Source organism: Odontesthes bonariensis, chromosome 14 (assembly GCF_027942865.1).
Source record: "Odontesthes bonariensis isolate fOdoBon6 chromosome 14, fOdoBon6.hap1, whole genome shotgun sequence".
In the NCBI taxonomy this organism is placed as follows: Eukaryota; Metazoa; Chordata; class Actinopteri; order Atheriniformes; family Atherinopsidae; genus Odontesthes; species Odontesthes bonariensis.
Genome location: NC_134519.1, coordinates 6,895,864 through 6,917,307, shown reverse-complemented (window position 1 = coordinate 6,917,307; position 21,444 = coordinate 6,895,864). Strand labels below are relative to the sequence as shown.

General features: G+C 41.9%; 1 protein-coding gene across 1 annotated transcript; it reads right to left on the bottom strand.

Annotated features, from left to right (window-relative positions):
* Positions 1-2,173: 2,173 nt before the first annotated feature.
* Positions 2,174-18,742, bottom strand: LOC142398634 (arylsulfatase I-like). Its single transcript, XM_075482711.1, has 11 exons — positions 18,547-18,742; positions 15,309-15,507; positions 14,461-14,600; positions 11,647-11,796; positions 10,267-10,341; positions 9,976-10,150; positions 8,707-8,943; positions 8,372-8,518; positions 7,993-8,143; positions 5,440-5,993; positions 2,174-5,352 (listed from the first exon to the last, which is right to left on the bottom strand). The coding sequence occupies exons 2-11, from the start codon at positions 15,489-15,491 to the stop codon at positions 4,930-4,932; spliced, it is 2,235 nt and encodes a 744-aa protein (XP_075338826.1). The 5' UTR covers positions 15,492-15,507; positions 18,547-18,742; the 3' UTR covers positions 2,174-4,929.
* Positions 18,743-21,444: the final 2,702 nt, after the last annotated feature.

The following is a 21,444-nucleotide window of genomic DNA, read 5'->3' as shown; positions in this document are numbered from 1 at the left end:
ACAGTGGCTCTTGTGCTTTGTTTGGAGGGGTGTAATAATTATAATAATAATAATAATACATTTTATTTATAACGCACTTTACATTTACAATAAAATCTCAAAGTGCTAAGGTGTAGACATTCAACTAGAACGCTTCAGTTAACAAAGTAACGTGGTAACCATAAGAAAGTAGCTCCTTAGAAGTTGGTGTACGCCATGTTAATTACCTAAGCTGCTAGCATTAGCTGCTGCTAAAGGAGTAGATGAATAAATATATAAACCATGGTGTATTACTTCTCAGATGCTTATATTTCTGGTCTGATGCCTCTTTGTTGCTCAGTTTCTTCAGCCCATCGTCTTTAGCTAACTCTGCTGGAACATTACCCTCAAATATAGTTTATCCACTGGGCTCTTATAGCCTCCGAGGCTGCTATAAGATGGGAGATGCAACAGAACATTTCCTCCTGGAGCTGGCTTCATCCGTCCAGCAGGGTGGATGTGAGTGGGCGGGGCTTAGGCCTGTTAAATGAGGATCTTTCAACCAATGGTGCGCCTTGGATTGTGTTTTTGGTGAGTTTTACACTTGCTTATATTTGCTCCCAGGAACAGAACGGAGCTTGTTAGGCTGAAATTGTTAAATTAGTGTCCAAATAAATGCTCTCAAACAAAGAAAAAGTGATCTCTTTCATGATATCTCCACCCTGAGGAGCTGTTTTTAACTAATTAAGTACAGTCAGTGTTTCTGGTGAGGATAGACGCACAAAAAAAAGAACCAATCTGACAGCTTAAACCATCAGTTTTAATGTAAATCATTGCATTTTCCCCTTATTGTTCACATAAACACGCATTCAGTATGTTGCATCCAGTCTTGATGCGTGTTATTAATGCTGAATAAGGAGAGAAAATAAGGGTGTTTAAATAACAGTTGCTCCCGTTCACAGTAATTAAGTAAAAACACGGTATAATAATGTAAATTCATAGTCAAAAGATGCCGGCCATTGGCGATACATTCAAACAACCACAGTATGAGAGGGCGTGTTTCAGCCACAGCAAATATGCACAGAAAAACACACATCTGTAACCAGAAATGTTAAAAAAAGGACATTAACTTTACGTTTTCTGGATGGTGACGCATCATTTCAAAGAAAAAGAGCCCAGTGAGTTTGTTAATGTGCACACAGGTATCCTGTAAACACCACAAACGCACTCAGGCCAACACGGATATACGTTAACATGCACTTTTCGTACTCTCTAAGTAAACATTTGCTGAAAAAACCCTGATTTGAGTCAACGAATTAAAGGTGTAAACACAAACTACAACTTGTTTAAATCACTCTTTGCTTTCTGGTCAGTTCTGCTTTAAAATATAAAAGTTAAAGATCGATAATCGGTTACATTTACAGTGTAAAAACACTCGGTGTCGGTCCTTTTAACCAGGAACTCTGTCGGTCTGTAACGAAAAAGGAAATCACAGAAACATGAAGAACGCGTATTAAAACCACTTTCAGCTCTGCAGCCTCCATTCGCACCAATAAATATCCTCTCCGAGTCAGTCGAATCTAAACTCTTATTTCCATGTATGGGCCAACAAAACCGCACCAGGTATAAATCTGTTTGTACCTAAAATAAGTCGGATTTCCTGAGAAGGTGGAGCCTGAAAGGCGGTGATTTCACCAGCCGAAGCCGTTTGCTTATCAGAGCGCCGCATTTTTTAGAGTCTGAACATAATTTTTGGGGCTTTTACGCGTCCTGAAGTCGCCGGTCAAGTGAAATGTGAATAAGTTTAGTCTTTATAAGCAGTCTGATCCGCTGGGGAAGTTTCATGGTCATTTGTAATGATTAACAGTGTGAAAAGCTCTTCTAATAACCTGGTTTATTACTCGTTTATTTAATTGAGATGTATGTGTTGACCTAAATTATCTAAATCGTCGTTAATTCTATTAATAAAACTGAAGTTAAGCAACATTCTGATTATAATTATATTTGAACTGGAGTGTATTCACAGAGCTTAATTCGACATCTTAGTCTTAATCCATTTAAAATGACCTTTATCCTCGATAATGACACTAAACTTTATTTATTTACAGAAATCAGACCGGACTGAACCCCTGCACCAACATTTATACTTGACGTGACTTCTTTAGCTGAAAATTCACCGTCTGTTCCTGCTTCTGACATGACTGCAGGGGAAAATGAGCTGAAATATCTACCCTGGAACTAAACGCTGACGGAAAGACGTCGCGGGCTACAGATTGGAAAGAGAAGCGTCACCCGACATTCAAAAAGCTACCAAAGCAGCACGTCTTGTTGTAAAGACGTGACTTTGAAGAACGAGTGAAGCCTCTACGCTTCGGTCAGTCCAGGAGGTACAAACCTTTCCCACAATGGCTGATTAATATACACGTATTATTATTATTATTAAATCAACAAGCTGGTAAATGCCCGCAGTGGAAAACAAAGGAACAGCTGCTTTTTACATGATAAATGTTACTTCGAACAAACCGGGCTTTAATAACTTTATCTTTTGATATGATGTCGATAACCTGAACCGGAGTTTATTTGTTTTAGAGTCGTGATTTAAATCTGTGATCATGGATGAGTTGACGTGGATCACCTTCAGAAACTTACCCAGGTCAGTAAATTACTGATAAGAGTAGATAACCAGCAGACGGGTGATCTGCAGGAGGTCTGAGCGGACTGATCCTTCAGATTTTAAACTACTGTAACACACACTCACCGGCCTCTTTATCAGGTACACCGTGCCGGTAAAAGGTTAATCACCCTTTTGCCATCAGATTCCTTCATTTTAATTCAGATTCCTGCCTTAATCTAGCCTGGCTGACGCGTCCACATCTCGATGAGATGGTGGTCTGGGAACTAGGTGTGCATTTTCTCGTATTTGAGGCGTGGTTTGCGAATGCCTAGAGCCGTTTATTTGGGCGCTACGAATGTCTATCAAATGGCGTCTGGTTCTTCCCATGCTGCTTTGCGAGCGATTCATAGCCAATTGTATCACTTTATACCAGATGACGTATGTAGACAGAAATTCGAGCAATGAAATCTTTCAACGCCAAACGTTGCTCTTTTTTAAAAGTAAACTTGCGTTCTAAGCTACTTAAAACACTTTCTAAGGCTGCATCGAACGGTAACGTTGTGTCCGTTGCCATGTTGGATTAACACTCTACAAGCTTCGGTGTCGCGCATACACGTCGTCATCGTCTTGCTGCCCCCCCCCCCCTCTGTGATTGGTTCCCTAACTCAGGCAAAAATAAGGGCGGTGGTTTCCAGGCTGACTTTGCAGTGTGAATGAAATCGCGCGAAAAGCAGCATGGGAATTCCCAGGCTAGCCTTAATTCTTGGTGGCATAGATTCAAAAAGTTGCTGGAAACACTCCACCAGATCCCAAAGGTGCCGAGATCTGGTGGCTGTGGAGGCCACTGGAGGACAGTGAACTAAAGCCATGTTCAAGGAACCAGTTAAGCCTCGTTTCCACTATGCAGTCCGGTACGGGTCGGTTCGTATCGGTACGGTACGGGTCGGGTCTCTTTGGGGTCAGCTTGCGTTCCCACGGTACAAAGCGGACCCTCAGGGGTGGGCGGAGTGCGTGCCGAAGCGTAAATAGCAAATAACAAATAACATCCATTATTTGGAACCACCTCCGAGCTTCTTCAGCTTAATGCCACACCGGCTCGCGGTCCGGTTGAAACCACTCTCTGACATTTCTGCGGCAATCAGCTGGAAAACTTTTTGGTTTGGCCCAGCGCCATCGAGCTCCCGCTGCACAGCCTCCTCACCAACACCGGAGAGCAGAGCCTGGAACCGGTCCTGTGTGCTCGGTACCCCAAGCAGAAGGGTTACAGACATGGTAACGGGTTCCATGGTAACGGGTTCCATGGGACCGGTACGCTTTGGTGGTAGTGGAAACACTGAAGTAAGCGAACCGTTCTGAACCGACCCGTACCGGACTGCATAGTGGGAACGAGGCTATAGAGACATTATCCTGCTGGAAGCAGCCATCAGCAGATGGGCACACTGTGGTCATAAAGGGACGGACGCTGTGGCCTTTAGACGATGCTGAGTTGGCACTAGAGATTGGAGATTGGACCGAAAACAAAGTTTCAGTGCAATCTGTTGGTTTCCTTAGCTGGGAAATTGTTTTTGAATTGGCTCTATATGAACGAATTGGATTATTTTATGAATAATTATGATTACGATTAATTGAATTCCAATTGGCTTGAATTGAACTTTATTATCTTAGTGCCTTGAGATGACATGTGTTGTATTTGGTGCTATGTAAATAAAAATGAATTGAATTGAATACAAAGAGGCCCAAAGTGTGCCAAGAAAACACCCCCCCACACCATTTCACCACCACCTGCCTGAACTGTTGATACGAGCCAGGATGGAGCCGTGCTTTCTCGTTGTTTACACCAAATTCTGACCTCGCCACGTGAATCTGGCAGCTGAAACTGAGACTCATCAGTCCAGGCTTCTTCTATCGCCCAGTTTGGGTAAACCTGCGCTAACCGTAGCCTCGGCTTCCTGTTCTCAGCTGACAGGAGTGGTGCCCGTCTGCTGTGCACACAACTACTCGTGCTGTGTTAAAGTTAATGTTAAAAGTCTCTTAATCCCCCTTTCTTCCCCATTCTGATGCTCGGTTTGAACCTGAATGCATGGAGTTGCTGCCTTGTGATTGGCTGATTGGCTGTTTGTGAACAGGTGTAGCTAATAAAGTGGCGGGTGAGCGTGCGAGTTAAACTGTTCGGCGTCACCTCGGATCACGTCTTTAACACCAACGCTTTGTCACGAAAGGGGGGAAAAAACCTAAGAAAATGAACAGTTTGACTCTAAATAAAAAGAAATCGACTCATTTCAATTGAACCTGAAAAACATAACGACGTGTCAAAGAGTCTTAATGGCTGGAAACGTTCACCTGGCTGAGCCGACGCCTCAGATGCGGCTGGACATCATCCCCGTGTTCAGTTTCAGAAAGAACGACTTCAGCTTGCACAGCCGGCACTTCTTTTTCTTCTTCTTCTTCTTCCCGTTCCTCCCTTTCTTGTACACTCCTTGGTATTTCCCCTCCTCGTCCTCCTCCTCGCCCACCCAGGGCACCCAGGCTCCGCCGTGCCGGCTGGGGTCGGCTCTGGGGTCGTCGGGTGGGAAGTAAACGGGTACGGCCGTCTGGTTGTAGTAGGCGAGCCGGGCCAGCAGCTGTTGGACCACATCTGGCCTCCGGTCCGCCAGGTCCTGCCGCTCGTACGGGTCGCCGGTGATGTTGAACAACCAGATGTTTTTCAGGGCGGAAGACTTGTAGGGAGGTGACGAGGTGCGCTCAAGGTTCCACCAGCGACCAGGGAGCGTGGGGAGCATCTGCGGATCATAGTGGGACATGATTTAGCTTGTTTTGATTCATTTGAACAGAACATTGAAACGGATCGGCTCGCGGTGCCGCGGTACCTGCAGCGGGACCCAGTCTCCGTGGCCTGGATCTCCCGTTAGCAGCTTCCAGTCTCCCACTCTGATGGCAGCCTGAACAGATGTGTCCCACAGCGGGGACGGCGGGGACCGGAGCCCAGCCTGGGGGGATTTGGGCTTGGACATGTTCTGGTATCGGAACGTCGTCTGCCCGGGCTTCGACTTCAACTCGAGTTTGAGCTGCGTCTTGGATTTCGGCTGAAGTGGCGCCGACTTGGATGAGTTCTGGTTCTGGGACGTGGTCCGTTTGGATTTGGTCTTCGGACGTGGTTGGATCTGAGGTCGATATTTGGGGCGGGACGTTCCTGATGGAGGACTCCCACTGGAGAGCATCTGCGGCTTTGATTTCGGGACAGGCCTCAGCTTAGCTTTGGGGAGGGGTTTGGAAATCTTCGGCTCGGTGGCACCGTAGGAAAAAGTCGAAGGTTTCTTGGTGCTCTTTAACTTGAACGCTGACTTTTTGTTCGGTTTCTGCTTCAGAACTTTCTTCTTCTTCTTCTTTGGCTTCTTAATTTCTGCTCCTTTTGATGAGCTCACTGCCAAACCAAAGAACATATTAATGTACCAGGAAATGAAGTAAACACTCCCAAAAACCTCCTAAAACCACTAATCGGGTGGCACAATAACAATGACACTTTCTGTTGGGAAACGTTGGGTCTTTGGATGCATCATTCAGTTCTGTTCGAACATGAGATGCATAACTAACAGATGAATCCGTCTGCTAAAGTGACGGCAGCTTGACGCGTCGCTCACGGCGCAGCCGACCCGTGACGTCAAAATGACGTTTCAGGCCTGGCGCTTGCCTTGAAAAGGCGGCGCAGCGCGTTGTCGTGCACCAGTTGATTTTTGTAACTTGGCTGCGCCGAGAACGACAAACCGGATGGACCAATCAGAGACCAGGCTCAGTCAGGAGGTGCGTTTGTACAGGCAGCTGTACGAAACTGCAGTGAAACAGCACAGGGAGCAACGTAAACTCCCAAAACTGATGCACAGAGATTGGCAGAACTTTGGGGAAAGAGGGAGAGTTCTGTAAGAATGTGTGGAAGAAGCTACGGGACAGATACGTGAAGGCAAAGAAGAGGGCAGAGACTCCAAGTGGTGATGCCGGGGGCTTCAGACCTTCACCTCTATTAACTGAATTATCTTGGCTCACGAACTTCGTGAAACACAGAAACACACGAAGCATTTCATCTTCCAGATACTGCAGCAGCACCGTTGATGACAGTGTTCCTGCTCTTCATTGTTTTCTTCTCCACTTTCGTGGTTGTAGAGTAGCGGTAACCTTCACGTAGCAGCGACGCCTCTGTGACGGAGAAAATTGCAACAACTGGCGCATCGACTGGCGCCACCGTATATAGCCGGCACGAAATCGTGACGTCATCAACACCGCTCGCGCTAGCAGACGCGGCAACCATGCCAGAGGCTTAACGCTCCTCGCAGCTTCATTCAAACTCTCCTAAAACTGGAAGCTATCTAAAGAGGTGCGATTCTGTGGTCTTCAGGCTTTTCGTTTTTTTTCGTGAAACAACGAGGAGACGGACCTCCCCTCAACTGTCCGCTCGCTCTCTCGCTGGCTTTTGAATTTGATCTGCAGGTCAGGGCAGTTTCAACCGAGGTGAAACCTTTTCTTTTTTTTAAACAATCTGGAGAAAGTCACTCATGCACGCAGCTGGTTCTTTGCGTTGGCGACCATCCCCACAATCCTTCAGCTTTTAAGTGTCTGAACGGTCTAATATGCTGCTCACTTAGGTCGGCCAATGAGCTGCTCTCGCTGGCTCGTAGCGCTGACCGATCCCGGTCAGACGCATCATTACAATCTTATGACGTATCTTTTCTCTGTAGACTTTTACCCTGGTTTTAACCCTTTTCACTCTTCTTATTCATCTTCTTATGTCCAAAAGAAAACCTCCCTCAAGGCATCCTGACCAGATACCCGAGATCAGTGACTCTACTCTGAACCCCTCCAGGATGAGTAAGCTCCTCAACCTACAGCATCCATATAACTGCAGATGTTGCCTTAGCCAGATGTTCTACCCATACTCAGCTCTTTATCTTATTAAATTCTAACACTTCTGGGTTTTGAGATGCAGTTTTTTTCGTAAAAACTAAAAGATTTCGAGCAATATTAATGTTAAAACTCTTGGAACTAAATGTAATCATCTTCATTGCTTAATTTTCAAATCCACTGAGTTGAGTATTGACCCAAATAGCTTCCCTTTCTTATCGATACAGCTCAGGCATTAAAATCTGTCTTCTCATCTTCATTTTTCCTGTTTCTCTGACTCGTGTTTACTTCTTTTCTCCATCTTCTTGTTGTTTCCTGCCTGTGTGACGGAAAACAGTCTGTGTTTAAGGAAAGAGGAGCCACAGTGGTGTTTTTTGAGGCTGTATACCAACACAGCTGGGCCTCGAGCTACGCTGGCTTAACTCGCCGATGTTTGCAGACGAGCCGTAAACACTGCAGATTTTGGCAGGACGGTGGCTCTAAAGGACAAATCAAACGAACGTTGTGAATCCAAACGTCTGTCAGTTTACCTGCAGGTGCCTTCATGCTGGTGCCATCCCAGCTCGCGGTCTCGGGAGGAGATTTGTGCAGAGGGTCGATGTTGTGAAGGATTTCCTGACGTGGCGACTCCTTTCCCTCGCTGATGGTGGGCCAAACATCAAAACCATCCAGACCTTGGCTCTGGAAGACAAACGCAAAAAGCAAGGGTCATAGGTCGGGTAATGAGAGGCTCTTTACTGTGTGAGATCTTCCATTAATGTGTGCTAATGGAGGCTATCAGCCCTCTGGATTAGACAGATGCTGCGTTGCATTGCTTTTCTAAGCCAACAAAGCTTTTAGAGAAGTCTATTTAAAGTGCTTTAAGTGGTATAAAACAACACAAAAAATCCCTGTTTGAGTCTCACAGACCTGGCTTATGTTCCCCCCTGCCAGGCCCACCAGTGTCGGGAACCAGTCGGTGATGTGGAGAAGAGCTTTGGAGACCCGTCTCCTGCGCCTCAGCAGAGGACTGTGCACAAACGCCACGCCACGGACTCCACCCTCCCAGTACGTGCCCTGAAAACCAAGCCAGCGAGTGCAACTCTGTCACGTTTCTGTTTTCTGACAAACGGACGCTGGGCGACAGGGTTTGGAAAAGCAGCCGGGGAGAAAATTACGTCCAAGTTTACAGACCAGAGAAGGAAAAACTGTAGCCACGAGAGGAGCCAGATTATGAGAAACACGAATAAAACAGCTCCTTCTACCTTTCTGCCTCGTAGCGGCCAGTTGCTCCCTCCCGTGAACGGCTGGGCGCCGTTGTCAGTGGAGTAGATGATTACGCTGTTTCGGTAGTATCCGTACTTTCTGAGGGCGTACGTGACGTTTCGGACCGCCTCGTCCACTGTGGAGACCATGGCGGCATACTTCCTCCTGGCGATGTTAGCCATGTCCCGGTAGGGATAGATGTAGGACTTCGGAGGCTGTAGAGGAGTGTGGACTGCCTGGAGGAAATAATTTAAGTTAATTTTCTCCTGAAGATGGCCACGATGGAGTGTCGAACGCTTTAATGACGCCTTCTTTCACACAAATTTATCCAGAGGTCAAAGGATGCTTTGTTGCGTCCAACAAATTTACTGAAACCCAAAGAAAAATGGCAGCACCACAAAGGATGTTAAACTTTGATTTCTTTTTTTTGGGGGGGGGGGGGGGGGGGGCGCCTTGTTATGCCTTTTAATGCCTTTTAATTAGAGATGCACAGATCACATATAAGGAGGACACTGCCGCTAAGAGGAGGGATGCAGCAGAGTCGCAGCAACCACAGCAACCCTCTAAAACACACACATATTCAGAAATAAGAGTCCTCTTATGTTCAAGGAGACATCAGGGGCAAAGTTATTATCCAACATTCAAATTTTCCTTCCTTGCAAGTCAGATATTTATGAGATAATATATAGCAACACTTAGTACAAGTATAAAACCAAAAACAAACAAAAAAAAACGAAAAGAAACAACAACAACCACCAGAACAGTAAACGTTTCTCTATCTTGTAAAGAATAAGCCCATATTATTTCGCTATTGTTATTGTACTAGTTGTGGTTTTAATTGCAGTTATATAAGCAAAATATTGTCTGGGAGAAGGGTACTTGTATTAAATTTGGGAAAGGGTACTCAAGCCAAACAAATATAGTGTCTATTATTATGATTATAATTATTTCTTAGATAGAAAATCGGTATTGGAAAAACCGGTTTTGGCAGGTCAGACCTCCTTAAAAAACGGAAATCGGTATCGGCCAAGAATTTTGCAATCGGTGCACCTCCACCTTTTAATTGATAGGACAGTTAAGAGAGACAGGAAGCAGGGGGCAGAGAGAGGGGGAACAACATGCAACAAAGGGCCATCCGATGCGGGACTCGAACCAGCTGCAGCGAGGACTATAGCCTCTGTACGTGGGGCGCCTGCTCAACCAACTACGCCACGGACCCCAAACTTTTATGTTCCACGTTCCTCTGATATCGGACCTCTGATCGATACCTGGAGGGAGAGCAGCAGGAAGAGCGGTCTGTCCGTGGGGTCGTGACTCTCCAGGATCTTGCGAGCTTTCTGCGTGAACAGCGTTGTGGAGTATTTTCCCTCCTGGCCCCACGCTACGCCCTCGTCGTCATGGAGATCGTATCCACACAAACCCGGACCGTCGCAGGACCCATAACTAGACACAAATGGAGAAGCAGAAGAAGAGAAAGCAACCAGGCAAACTGATGTAAACATTGGGATTTGTCAGCATTAACTTGGTAGTTTTATAAAAAAAAAATACTCGTAATTTACCTGTAGTAATCCACACTTCCTGTTAAAGAGCCAAAGAAAGTGTCAAAACCTTTTCTGGTGGGTAGACATGCTTTCCTAAAGAACGAGAGAAAAAAGTAATTAATAATAATAATAATAATTAATACAGCTACATGGGCTCAGAAGTAGCTTGGAAAACCATTTTAACTCAACACAGTCCACCTCTGCGTGGACCTGAATCTGTATTACACAAGGAGGAAGCCATTTATCCACTAATTTCTGAGGACACCAGCTCATCTCAGATGGACAGAAAGACGGTGGACACGTGTTCTGTGGTCAGATGAGTTTCAGCTGCTTTTGGGGAAAAACTGATGAGAAAGAGCATCGCGGCTGTTATCAGATAGAAAGGTTTTGGACACGCTGCCATTAAGGTGACGTCTTTTCCTGAGAGGTAAGAGGTTATTTAAGCAGAACGGACCTCGTTCTGCTTGACTTTCATGCTTCATACACGCAGTGTGTGTTTGACTGGCCTGCATCTGCAGTCCACGTCTGTCTGATCTGGAAAATCGGGTCAAAATGGATTTTGTTTTTGGCACAAACGATCTCAGATTGTTGTTAAAAGTGTCCGATAACCACAACGGAAAAGATAACATGCATTATTAGACGGAAACAACATGTTTTTGATGATACCTGGAGACCTTTTATAAGTTTTCTAAGATGCTAATGTTGGTAACTTGCTCCAGCAAGAAGAGACTTTGAGGGAGTAGACTGTCTGTGTGATACGATATAATGTTCTGAGGAACGCCCTTGAAACTCATTAGCGCTGTAGCTGTTTTCGGTACATATATTTAAAAAGTATTTATTATTATATATTTATTCATTTATCTCTATTTCTGTTTTATTTTTATTTCATTTATTTCATTTATTTCATTTATTTATTTACTTATTGCTTTTCTACTTTATCTTCATCTTATTTTTAGAGTTTTAACATGTTTTTCTTATACTTATTTGGCGGGGGGGAGAAAGGAGGGGAGGGAGAATAGGGAGGAAAAGTTTGCAAATTACATCAAGTCAAACAAGGCATTAACACATGCAACAAAGCAAACAAAAACTAATAAACACATGCATTAAAAAAAAAAAAAAAAGTGTCCGATAACCTTCAGATTATTTTTTATTGTCATTCAACATAACATCATCAGAGATGGACTGTAGAACGAAATTACGATGCATTTGGCCACGATAAATATCCTGAAGGGAGATACACGGACCGAGCGAATGTGTATTTATCAGGTATTTCACCCTCCATGCAAAGCCAAACAGTTACGGTGGGTTTTGTTAATGACTAATCAGAGAGTTCAACTTTCTGTTAACGCTAACTGTAGGATTAAAACCCCACAAACACCTGTGGAGGTTCCAGCTCACCTGTAGAAGCCCAGGTGCCACTTGCCGACCATGTGTGTGGCGTAGCCGGCCTCGCGGAGCCTCTCGGGCAGGGTGTCCATGTTCGAGGGCAAACAGCTCGGCTGGCTGGGCCTGATAATGGAGTGTTGTAAGCCTGTGTGGATCTGATATCTCAAAGAAAAAAAAGGACCTGTTAGTGGGACTTATTGATCCTCACTGCTGTTACACTGATAAATCAATAAACATGTGAATCGGAGCCCAAGACTCAACAACTGTCTATGCTGTGCTCAAAATATTTCTTACATCTCGAGCCCGTTTCTCATGCTTCCTTCATGTTAATTTACCTCCCGGAAATCCATAAAATCCTAAAAATGTCTTCTTTTTTTACTACTTGAAATTTACTATACTGATTTAAAAGCAGCTCAGTATGATCGTGGCTTTAAAAGCATAAAGAAAAGAAACTTTTCTAAAATCTCTGGTAAAAACTCAAGAATAACTCCAACATTTCACGAGTGATAAGACACGAGACTGCAGCAATTTCTTTGGAAATAACAAAATAACGTGGGCCAAACATCCACCAATTTACAATTTCAATTGTAAGGCCTTTTACATTTTCTTCAATATACAAAGGGTTTTCGCTAGTTTATACGAAGGCTTTTCACGAGTTTATACAAATGGTTTTCACGAGTTTATACGAAGGCTTTTCACAAGTTTATACGAAAGGTTTTCGCTAGTTTATACGAAGGCTTTTCACAAGTTTATACGAATGTTTTTCGCTAGTTTATACGAAGGCTTTTCACAAGTTTATACGAAAGGTTTTCGCTAGTTTATACGAAGGCTTTTCACAAGTTTATACGAATGTTTTTCGCTAGTTTATACGAAGGCTTTTCACAAGTTTATACAAATGGTTTTCACGAGTTTATACGAAGGCTTTTCACAAGTTTATACGAAAGGTTTTCGCTAGTTTATACGAAGGCTTTTCACAAGTTTATACGAATGTTTTTCGCTAGTTTATACGAAGGCTTTTCACGAGTTTATACAAATGGTTTTCACGAGTTTATACGAAGGCTTTTCACAAGTTTATACGAAAGGTTTTCGCTAGTTTATACGAAGGCTTTTCACAAGTTTATACGAATGTTTTTCGCTAGTTTATACGAAGGCTTTTCACAAGTTTATACGAAAGGTTTTCGCTAGTTTATACGAAGGCTTTTCACAAGTTTATACGAATGTTTTTCGCTAGTTTATACGAAGGCTTTTCACAAGTTTATACGAATGTTTTTCGCTAGTTTATACGAAGGCTTTTCACAAGTTTATACGAATGTTTTTCGCTAGTTTATACGAAGGCTTTTCACAAGTTTATACGAATGGTTTTCGCTAGTTTATACGAAGGCTTTTCACAAGTTTATACGAAAGGTTTTCGCTAGTTTATACGAAGGCTTTTCAGAAGTTTATACGAAAGGTTTTCGCTAGTTTATACGAAGGCTTTTCACAAGTTTATACGAAAGGTTTTCGCTAGTTTATACGAAGGCTTTTCACAAGTTTATACGAATGGTTTTCGCTAGTTTATACGAAGGCTTTTCACAAGTTTATACGAATGGTTTTCGCTAGTTTATACGAAGGCTTTTCACAAGTTTATACGAATGGTTTTCGCTAGTTTATACGAAGGCTTTTCACAAGTTTATACGAAAGGTTTTCGCTAGTTTATACGAAGGCTTTTCACAAGTTTATACGAAAGGCTTTCGCTAGTTTATACGAAGGCTTTTCAGAAGTTTATACGAAAGGTTTTCGCTAGTTTATACGAAGGCTTTTCAGAAGTTTATACGAAAGGTTTTCGCTAGTTTATACGAAGGCTTTTCACAAGTTTATACGAAAGGTTTTCGCTAGTTTATACGAAGGCTTTTCACAAGTTTATACGAATGGTTTTCGCTAGTTTATACGAAGGCTTTTCACAAGTTTGTATGATGGGTTTTCGCTAGTTTATACGAAGGCTTTTCACAAGTTTATACGAAAGGTTTTCGCTAGTTTATACGAAGGCTTTTCACAAGATTATGCAAAGGGTTTTCACTAGTTTATGCAAAGGGTTTTCACGAGTTTATCTTTGGTCTGGTCTTTAACCAGTGTGAGTGCATGATTTTTCAGTTATGTGTATGAGAGCATTTCATTAGTTTCACAAGGTTTTCAATACAGTATGTGAGAGTTTGATTTAATATGTTTGTATGTAAGCTCACTGTGAATAATGTAATGTTTCTTCTGTTGTGGACTGAATGATCTAAATTTATCTCACATACTCAACAAAAAAGAAAATATTAAATTGCTGCAAAATGAAAATAAATCCATCGAACACTCAGCTTTATGCAACAGAAAGAATCTTTAAAGGAAAGTGGGCCTCACTTCGAAAATCAGTTGAAACGCAAGGAAACTTTGAACATCAAGTTTGAATTTAAACATTACGCTCTATAAGTGCTTCTGAGTAAAAGGAGCTTAATGTTGCTAATGTTATGTTTGCTATGTTGCTATAAAAATGGAGGCAAGCAGTCATCCTACTGGTAAAACTACAACATCAAATCATATAAGAGGTGGTCTTTGGAAGAATTTTGGATTTTACACCATAAAAAGTACGGTAATGAACAAAAATAACGTAGTTTGTTGACCTCGTACAACGCAGATGTCTTCTGAGGATTAATACACTACCTTGTTCGAAGAATTGAGTGTTCATTTGAAATTCGTTCCAACTTTTGATTTTTGGAAAAATTGACCGCCTTAAAAGGAAGTAAATCTTGTTTTCTAGATGATGTTAACGTGTAAAACAGGCGTCCAATAAAGAGGCGACTGTACCTGCCGGTGATGAGCTGGCTTCGTGATGGAGTACAGATGGGTTGAACATAGTAGTTTTCCAATTTCACGCCCTCTGCTGCCAGTTTGTCCAGAGTTGGGGTCTTGATGGTGGGATTGTGGTAGCCAATGTCGTTGAAGCCCTGTTGAAAGACTTTTATTTCCTTTTGTTTGTTTGTTTGTGTTGCTGCTCTTTCTGACACCTACATCCTTATATGGAATATTTTTGGTTGCTTTACAGATAAGGACGAAATGTTTCATGGCGTCCAACAGTCGCACAGACCATTTCACACCCACCCAGGGGTGGAGCAGTGATTTTAAATGTGGGGGTGTTCCAGGGGGGGCACATGAGCGCCACATCAAGCCCAGAGACACGACGCTGAAGTTGGCATCCGATTCGCGGATTAAATGGATAGGCATAAAGGGCAATTTCACTGCATTTTTTGCATTTTGATCGCCCTAAACTAGGTCCTGTATGGAAACTACAATAGTTACACTGCTCAAATCTGGATGGAATTATTCTAAAGAGGCTGTAGATTCATTAAAACCATGTCTGGGATTTGTGAAACCTTTTTCTGATTAGTAAAAATGCAGAACAGGGTCATTTTACTGCTTTTTTTTAGCATTTTGATCGCCCTAAACTAGGTCCTGTATGGAAACTACAATAGTTAGACTGCTCAAATCTGGATGGAATTATTCTAAAGAGGGTGCAGGGTCTTTAAAACACATTTTATGATTTGTTAACACTTTATTTGGTCATTGAAAATTCAAAAAGGTGAAATCATCTTGCTGTAAAAGTGGGGGTGTCGAAACACCCCCATCCCCCACGGGTGCGACGCCCATGCACCCACCTGATCGTCGATAAGGATGAATATGATATGTGGCTGATTTTTCTTTGTCTGCGCCGTCTCGTCAATGTGAGTATTTCTGTCATTCTGCGGCTTTATCGGGTCTGCTTTGGAGCGATGAGCCGCCAGGAAGTCCAGACTGAGGAACGCACTCAGCAGAGTCAGAGCTGCGGCCACAGCTCGCATCCTCACAGCAGAAGTCCTGCATGGAACAAAAAAATAAAACGCAACGATACAGTGACAAAGTCTGTGGAAAAGAGGGGGGGGGGGGGGACACTGAGGGCACAGGGGAAGTGGAGCTCAAAAAATGTTTGAGTGGGCACAATTTCACACAAGCGTGCCATCCCTGGAGGACTGAGTGCAGATCATAAAACCACATTTGAGATGAACTCGCCAAGTTGGCTGCAACTCTGATCTGAAACGCATCCATCTGGTGGAGTGAGAGCTGAAACTCCGAGGAGAGCTTCTGAACCATTTACAATCGCTGGAACTGAGACATGACAATAAAAAGTGATGAAAATATTAGTCGTGCCTGAGACAGCTGAAACGGGTCAATGTGAATGTGGAGGATTAGGACTTCAGAAACTACTGATTATTAGCGTTTAACAGTGTTAAAGTGGATCTAATCCTCTGTTAATTCATACAAAGAAGTAGTTTTATGATGTGGCAGAATCAAATCAAATGTATTTATATAGCACATTTCATGTACAAACAATTCAAAGTGCTTTACATAAAATAAAAGCATTGCCGCAGGGAGTGGAAGAAGCATTAAAAATACATAAAAGAATATAAACAGAAACAAATAAAATCATTTAAATGAATTTAAAAACGAGCAACAGTCCAGATAAGTTCAAAGATATTTCATGCATAGACACATGAGAACAGAAATGTTTTTAACCTGGATTTAAAAATGTCTCCATTTGGTGAGAGTTTAATCTCCACTGGCAGTTTGTTCCACTTGTTTGCACAACAGTACATGTAAAACTTTTTATATTCAGACAACAACGCCTCTTTGCTTAATCGGTAAAATGCTAAATGATTTATAACTGTACAACTCATTAGTGAGACTTCTTGCGTGTACTTTTTATCATTCATTATTCTGTATGTCTGCTCTTATATTTATCAACAGATTCTATCCTCCTGGGTTGTTCTTTTTAAACATGATTAATAGCTGGGTTTCCAATGAAAATCCATTTTCCTCACGTAGATGTCCACCGCAAATGTTAATTTTTCCCGCCATACGTTGAGAATACAGTCACCGTTTCACCTCGAACACCCGATCACTCAGAGTGGAAGCTGCTGCCGGAGTTACAGGATGTAAACAGAAGCGCTCCAATAAATCGTAAACATGGGGTGAGTAGAATAGGTTAGCGGTATCATAGATGGTATGTGAGGCTCCTAAACCGAGCACGGTGTAAGAAGTCGGTGATGCAAAACTTACACCCCCCCCCCCTACGCGTAACGTTAATTTCGAGGGACGTGTTCAACCGATGCACCAAACGAAGGCAGGATACGCGATTCAATTCATTTTAGTTTTAATTATGTAGTTCCAAATTACAGCAAAGGTACTTCAACAAAACAATCGATTTCAAGCCAATTGTAATCCAATCAGAATCCAATCAATTAAATTCCAGTCCAATTCATACATATCAGCCAATTTTAAAAAATCAAATCATGGCAATGCAGCAGTGATAAACACACGTAACACGTAGTTACCAGCAACTGTATTTTACGCTTTCGGATTTATTTCCAGTTAGCAAAACTATTTCTTCTACAGATTTACAACCACTAGCTACATAGCTTATACTGCCACCCTCTGGCAGCATAGTTTAATCACTCTAAACCAGTCGGGTGCAATGCAAACCTTCTGTAGCACTTTGCTGGAAGGTTATCTTCTTTTTTTTTTCTATTCCCCACTTTAAAATACTCCAAAGGTGCTATTTCTGGTACAAATCATGTCTTTTTACTTTCCTTCTCTTTAAAAACTCTTGCGCGGGTTGTTGCACTGTATCTGGGATCATTATTAAGGTGGAAAATGCAACTCCTGCCAAGCTCATTTTCCTTCATTCGCCTCATTCACAGCCTCGCATCGGCACACTCCCACCTCCACATTTCAGTTGTTCTTGAAGTCTTGGCCAGGTTCACGCCAAACATGGAGCTAAATTCCTTCATAGCTTCTGACTATCGTCTTATCTGAAGCCAGAAACTCTTCCCGGTAGTCATGAAGCCTCCGTTTAAGCTGTCTTGTGAATGTTAATCCTTCAAATGCACCTTATCTCATTGACGGTATGGACCACTGCTGCAGCTGTGATTCAGCCTTCGTTTAGTAGCTTCCAGACCCTCTTGTCACCTACGTTCAGGCAGCTCTTTGCCATGAGGAGCCACAAATGCAGCCAAAAACCAAGAAAGCTGAGTTTTCCACATGATCTTTTTAGTGCTCTTAGCCTCAGGTGGAAACTACGAGGTTGTACCAGTTCATTTATTAAACTCGGCATGTCTAGGTTGAGCTAGGTTGTTAAACAAAATATCCGTTGAGACCACTGTTAGTTTTTGTTGCAGTTTATAATGGTCCTTAAACTTATCTTAGAATGCAAACAAAAGGTTATTATATCTCTTGAATGATCTGATCATTTTTTATAGTAAGTAAATGGCTAAAAACCTGCGTAAAACAACTTCTAAGAGCCCCGAGTGCCCAAGGAGATGTCCTCCGATCGAGATAAACATTCAATTCACAGTTGCATTAAATAGAGAATCATATCTTTTTATCGTCTCTGACGTGCTTAAAAATTCAAAGCCAAGAGCAGGACGTAATGTTGATTTTTATATACAAGCATGATGGAAAGCAGCTGCCTCACCCTGAATGGAGACCATACTGAACTGGTTTCCCACTCCTGGACAGATACTGGTGCACAGCGCACACACATATTTTCCTCTGGTTGTGTGTGTGTGTGTGTGCTGGACATAAACCTCTTTTCCTGTGACAAATTTTCCTGCGTTAGTTCAGTCCTCTTGCATAGAATTAATTTGGATGAAGTCTGGAGCCTGTTTCATGTGTATCAAGTAAGTGGATCCTATTCAAATGTGTCATTATTATTATTAATAATAAGGTAATAACACAGGTATCACAGTATATCCTCGAGCAAATAAATCAAAACACCCAATCTTTTGAGTAAAAATCAATATGAATGCATATCTACTCCTCACATCAGCTGTTATTTCAAAGCCAGGCCCAAATCAATACCTCGATAAAGGATCGATGGGAGTGAACGGCTCTTCTCTCCCTCCTCGCCGCGCCGGTTTACTTCATTCTTTGCGCCTCCGCTCCGTCTTCGGCTCCGACAAAGTTCGGTTTGAGGGAAAAGTCCGTAGAAGACGCCGCATGCCCTCAACTTTTCTCCGAGCCCTCCTTCCTCCAGCCTGAGCGTCTTCGGCCGATGAAATACGACCGAATTCAAGCTGCTCGCAGACGGACGCGCATCGCCGCCGCGGCCCGTCAAAATAAAACATCCAGCTACGATACACTCATCTGCAATTTATTAAAATGATTTATCTGAAGATTCAATGGTGTTGCCTCGGTTGGTTAAATTAACGATGACTCAATACACTTTTTAATACACGTATGCTCTGATTAACCTCAAGAGAATAGATACATCTTTGAAAATGTAGAGTAATGTTGCTAAGGCTAGTTGCTAAGGCAACCGGAGACTGTGGATTTAACTAAATCAGTGGCAACCGTTGCTATTAGCTCGATTAGGGGCTAACTTTTGCGTTAAGCTTGATCCCCAGTTATAGAGATTCAGTTCCGTTAGTTAAATTAACGATGACTCAATATACTTTTTTAGTAAATGTATGCTCTGATTAACCTCAAGAGAATAGACACATCTTTGAAAATGTAGATTAATTTTGCTAAGGCAACCGGAGACTGGATTTAACTAAATCAGTAGCAACCGTTGCTATTAGCTAGATCAGTGGCTAATTTTTGCGTTTAGCTTGATCCCCAGTTATAGAGATGGGACTACCACTGGTTTGATGTTGAATAAATATTTAAAAAATACAATAAAACCAAATAAAAATTTGGAATTTTCTGTGAAGAGCGAGCTATGTAACAAAGTTGGCTATTTAGCTTGTTATTAGCCTGGACAGATGGTGTTTTTTTTGTTTGTTTTCTTTCTAGTGAATATATTTTTTAAACCAAGACCATCCCAATTTGAATTTCTCTTTTAGACAAAAAGCCAATAAATGTTCATGTAAAGAAGTTACAGTAGTTTTGTCCCATGCAAATCTTCTTTAAAATGTATTTTTGGCATGGGTATGCTTTTCAAATTTCTTTTAGACCATGTGTGCCCCAGACTAAGAATAGCTACTGAGTCAAATCTCATTTTCACCGGTTTATGCAAAGAATAACCTTAACAGAATAAATCAATTTAGCAATGGCTTACTGATGTTTAGCATTAGATGCATGGGTTAAAAATGGCATCGGTTGATGCTAAAAAGATTTATAGCTAACTAGCTGTTAGCTTTATCTCCAGTTTGAACTGCTACCACTTTGATTTTGAATAACTGTTTTTAAAATACAACAAAATAAAGTCAAAATTACTAATTTACCCCAAAAGAAATTCAGGGAATGGCTGTATCTGTGCTATGTACGAGCTATGTAGCAAAGTTAGCCAGTTAGCTTGTTATCAGCTTGGCATGATGTTTTTTGTTTGTTTTCTTTCAACAGATCATTTGACTAAATTTGTTATAAACGTTTTACATAATTCTAGACCTCTCCACTTCACTTCTTAAAGGTACATTTGACTAAGTTAGTATCTCAAATAAAGCAGCATTTTATTGGACATCATTTTGGAATGGGACACCGTTAGCTAATAGTTAGCTTCCTACTAAAAATCTTCATGCTCTGTACAGTCCCCCCACCTCCAGTTTATCAATGTAAACATGGCTATATATGTTCACATAACATAAACATATTTATTCTAAGTGCTTGTGCTAATTTCAATCGGCTAAATATCTGCCTCAGTGATTAAAGTCCACTGACAGTGTTTATAGTTTTAATTTGAAGGTATGACTACTTGGCTTCCACCCTTTTTTACTTCTGTTGTGTGACTTAACACATGGGAAGTGGTGATAAAGTTACAATAGTGTTTCTTCAGCTGTGATTAAGTTCTTTGATATTTGTTTGTGTGGCCAGTTTATTGTAAACGCTGCAGGTTTGCCCGTTTATGGCTGCAGGAAAGCGGACAGAACAAAAGCAGAGCGGCTCCAAGCTGGCTGTTAAACAGGCAGAGGAGCCAGCTGGCACTCAAGAGGAAACCAGGAATGTCTCCTTTAGGCAGCGCACAACTTTTATCAAGTCATCCAAAAGTAAGACAAGAGAAAGGTGACATTAATCATGACCTTACATTTTCTTTTCACATCTGAAAAATTCCTCATTGGAAATGTACACTCCAGCCAAAGAAACATAATGAACAAGAATAAACAACATATTATTAAACATCTGTGTATAAATATAGGGCAGCAGGTCCAGATGGACAAATGAGGACAGACATTTACAACTGAAATTAATCAGTTTTCAGAGAGTTATACATGAAGATAAGTCAGTGCTTATCTTATAATGTAGGTAATGTGGCACAAAAACAACTCTTGTCGCACGTCAGTGCTTTTTTTCGTAAACTCCCACAATGCGTCTATGACATCAGATGCCCAAAATGCTAGTTTGTTAATCAAATTGTTTCACATTAAGTCTTTATTCAATGTAAAAGCAATTTTTCTACATCTATCTTAAGAATTTACTAAAATAAGTTTGGCTTTTTTTTTTTAAATTTAGTTTTATTCAAAACAAAAACAAACCAAAGTATTTCTTCTGTTTTGACTTGTATTTCGCTCTGGTGTTTGAGTAAGAAGTCCCATAGTTATCACAGCAGGAGTTATGTGGGAAGTCTCCGCACGAAGCCTCCACAAAGGCTTGTAACTCAAAGCATGTTGCAGCATCTGTTTTTATATTGAATGTAATGCATGATTGTTTCTCGTTGTGCCTCATTTTTCAGTAATTTATGGACGGGTGGATGGATGACGGAGCAGATCAATGACGCTTAAAATAATACTCTTATGTAAATTATGCAGGGAGAATGTAGGAAAA

Excerpts from the sequence above, each read along its gene's own strand:
- LOC142398634 (XM_075482711.1), bottom strand. The coding sequence starts at position 15,491 with ATGCGAGCTGTGGCCGCAGCTCTGACTCTGCTGAGTGCGTTCCTCAGT. Across the intron at positions 8,144-8,371 it reads CAGGGGGGAACATAAGCCAG|AGCCAAGGTCTGGATGGTTT; the intron begins GTCTGTGAGACT and ends TTTGTCTTCCAG. Across the intron at positions 5,353-5,439 it reads GAGACTGGGTCCCGCTGCAG|ATGCTCCCCACGCTCCCTGG; the intron begins GTACCGCGGCAC and ends TATGATCCGCAG.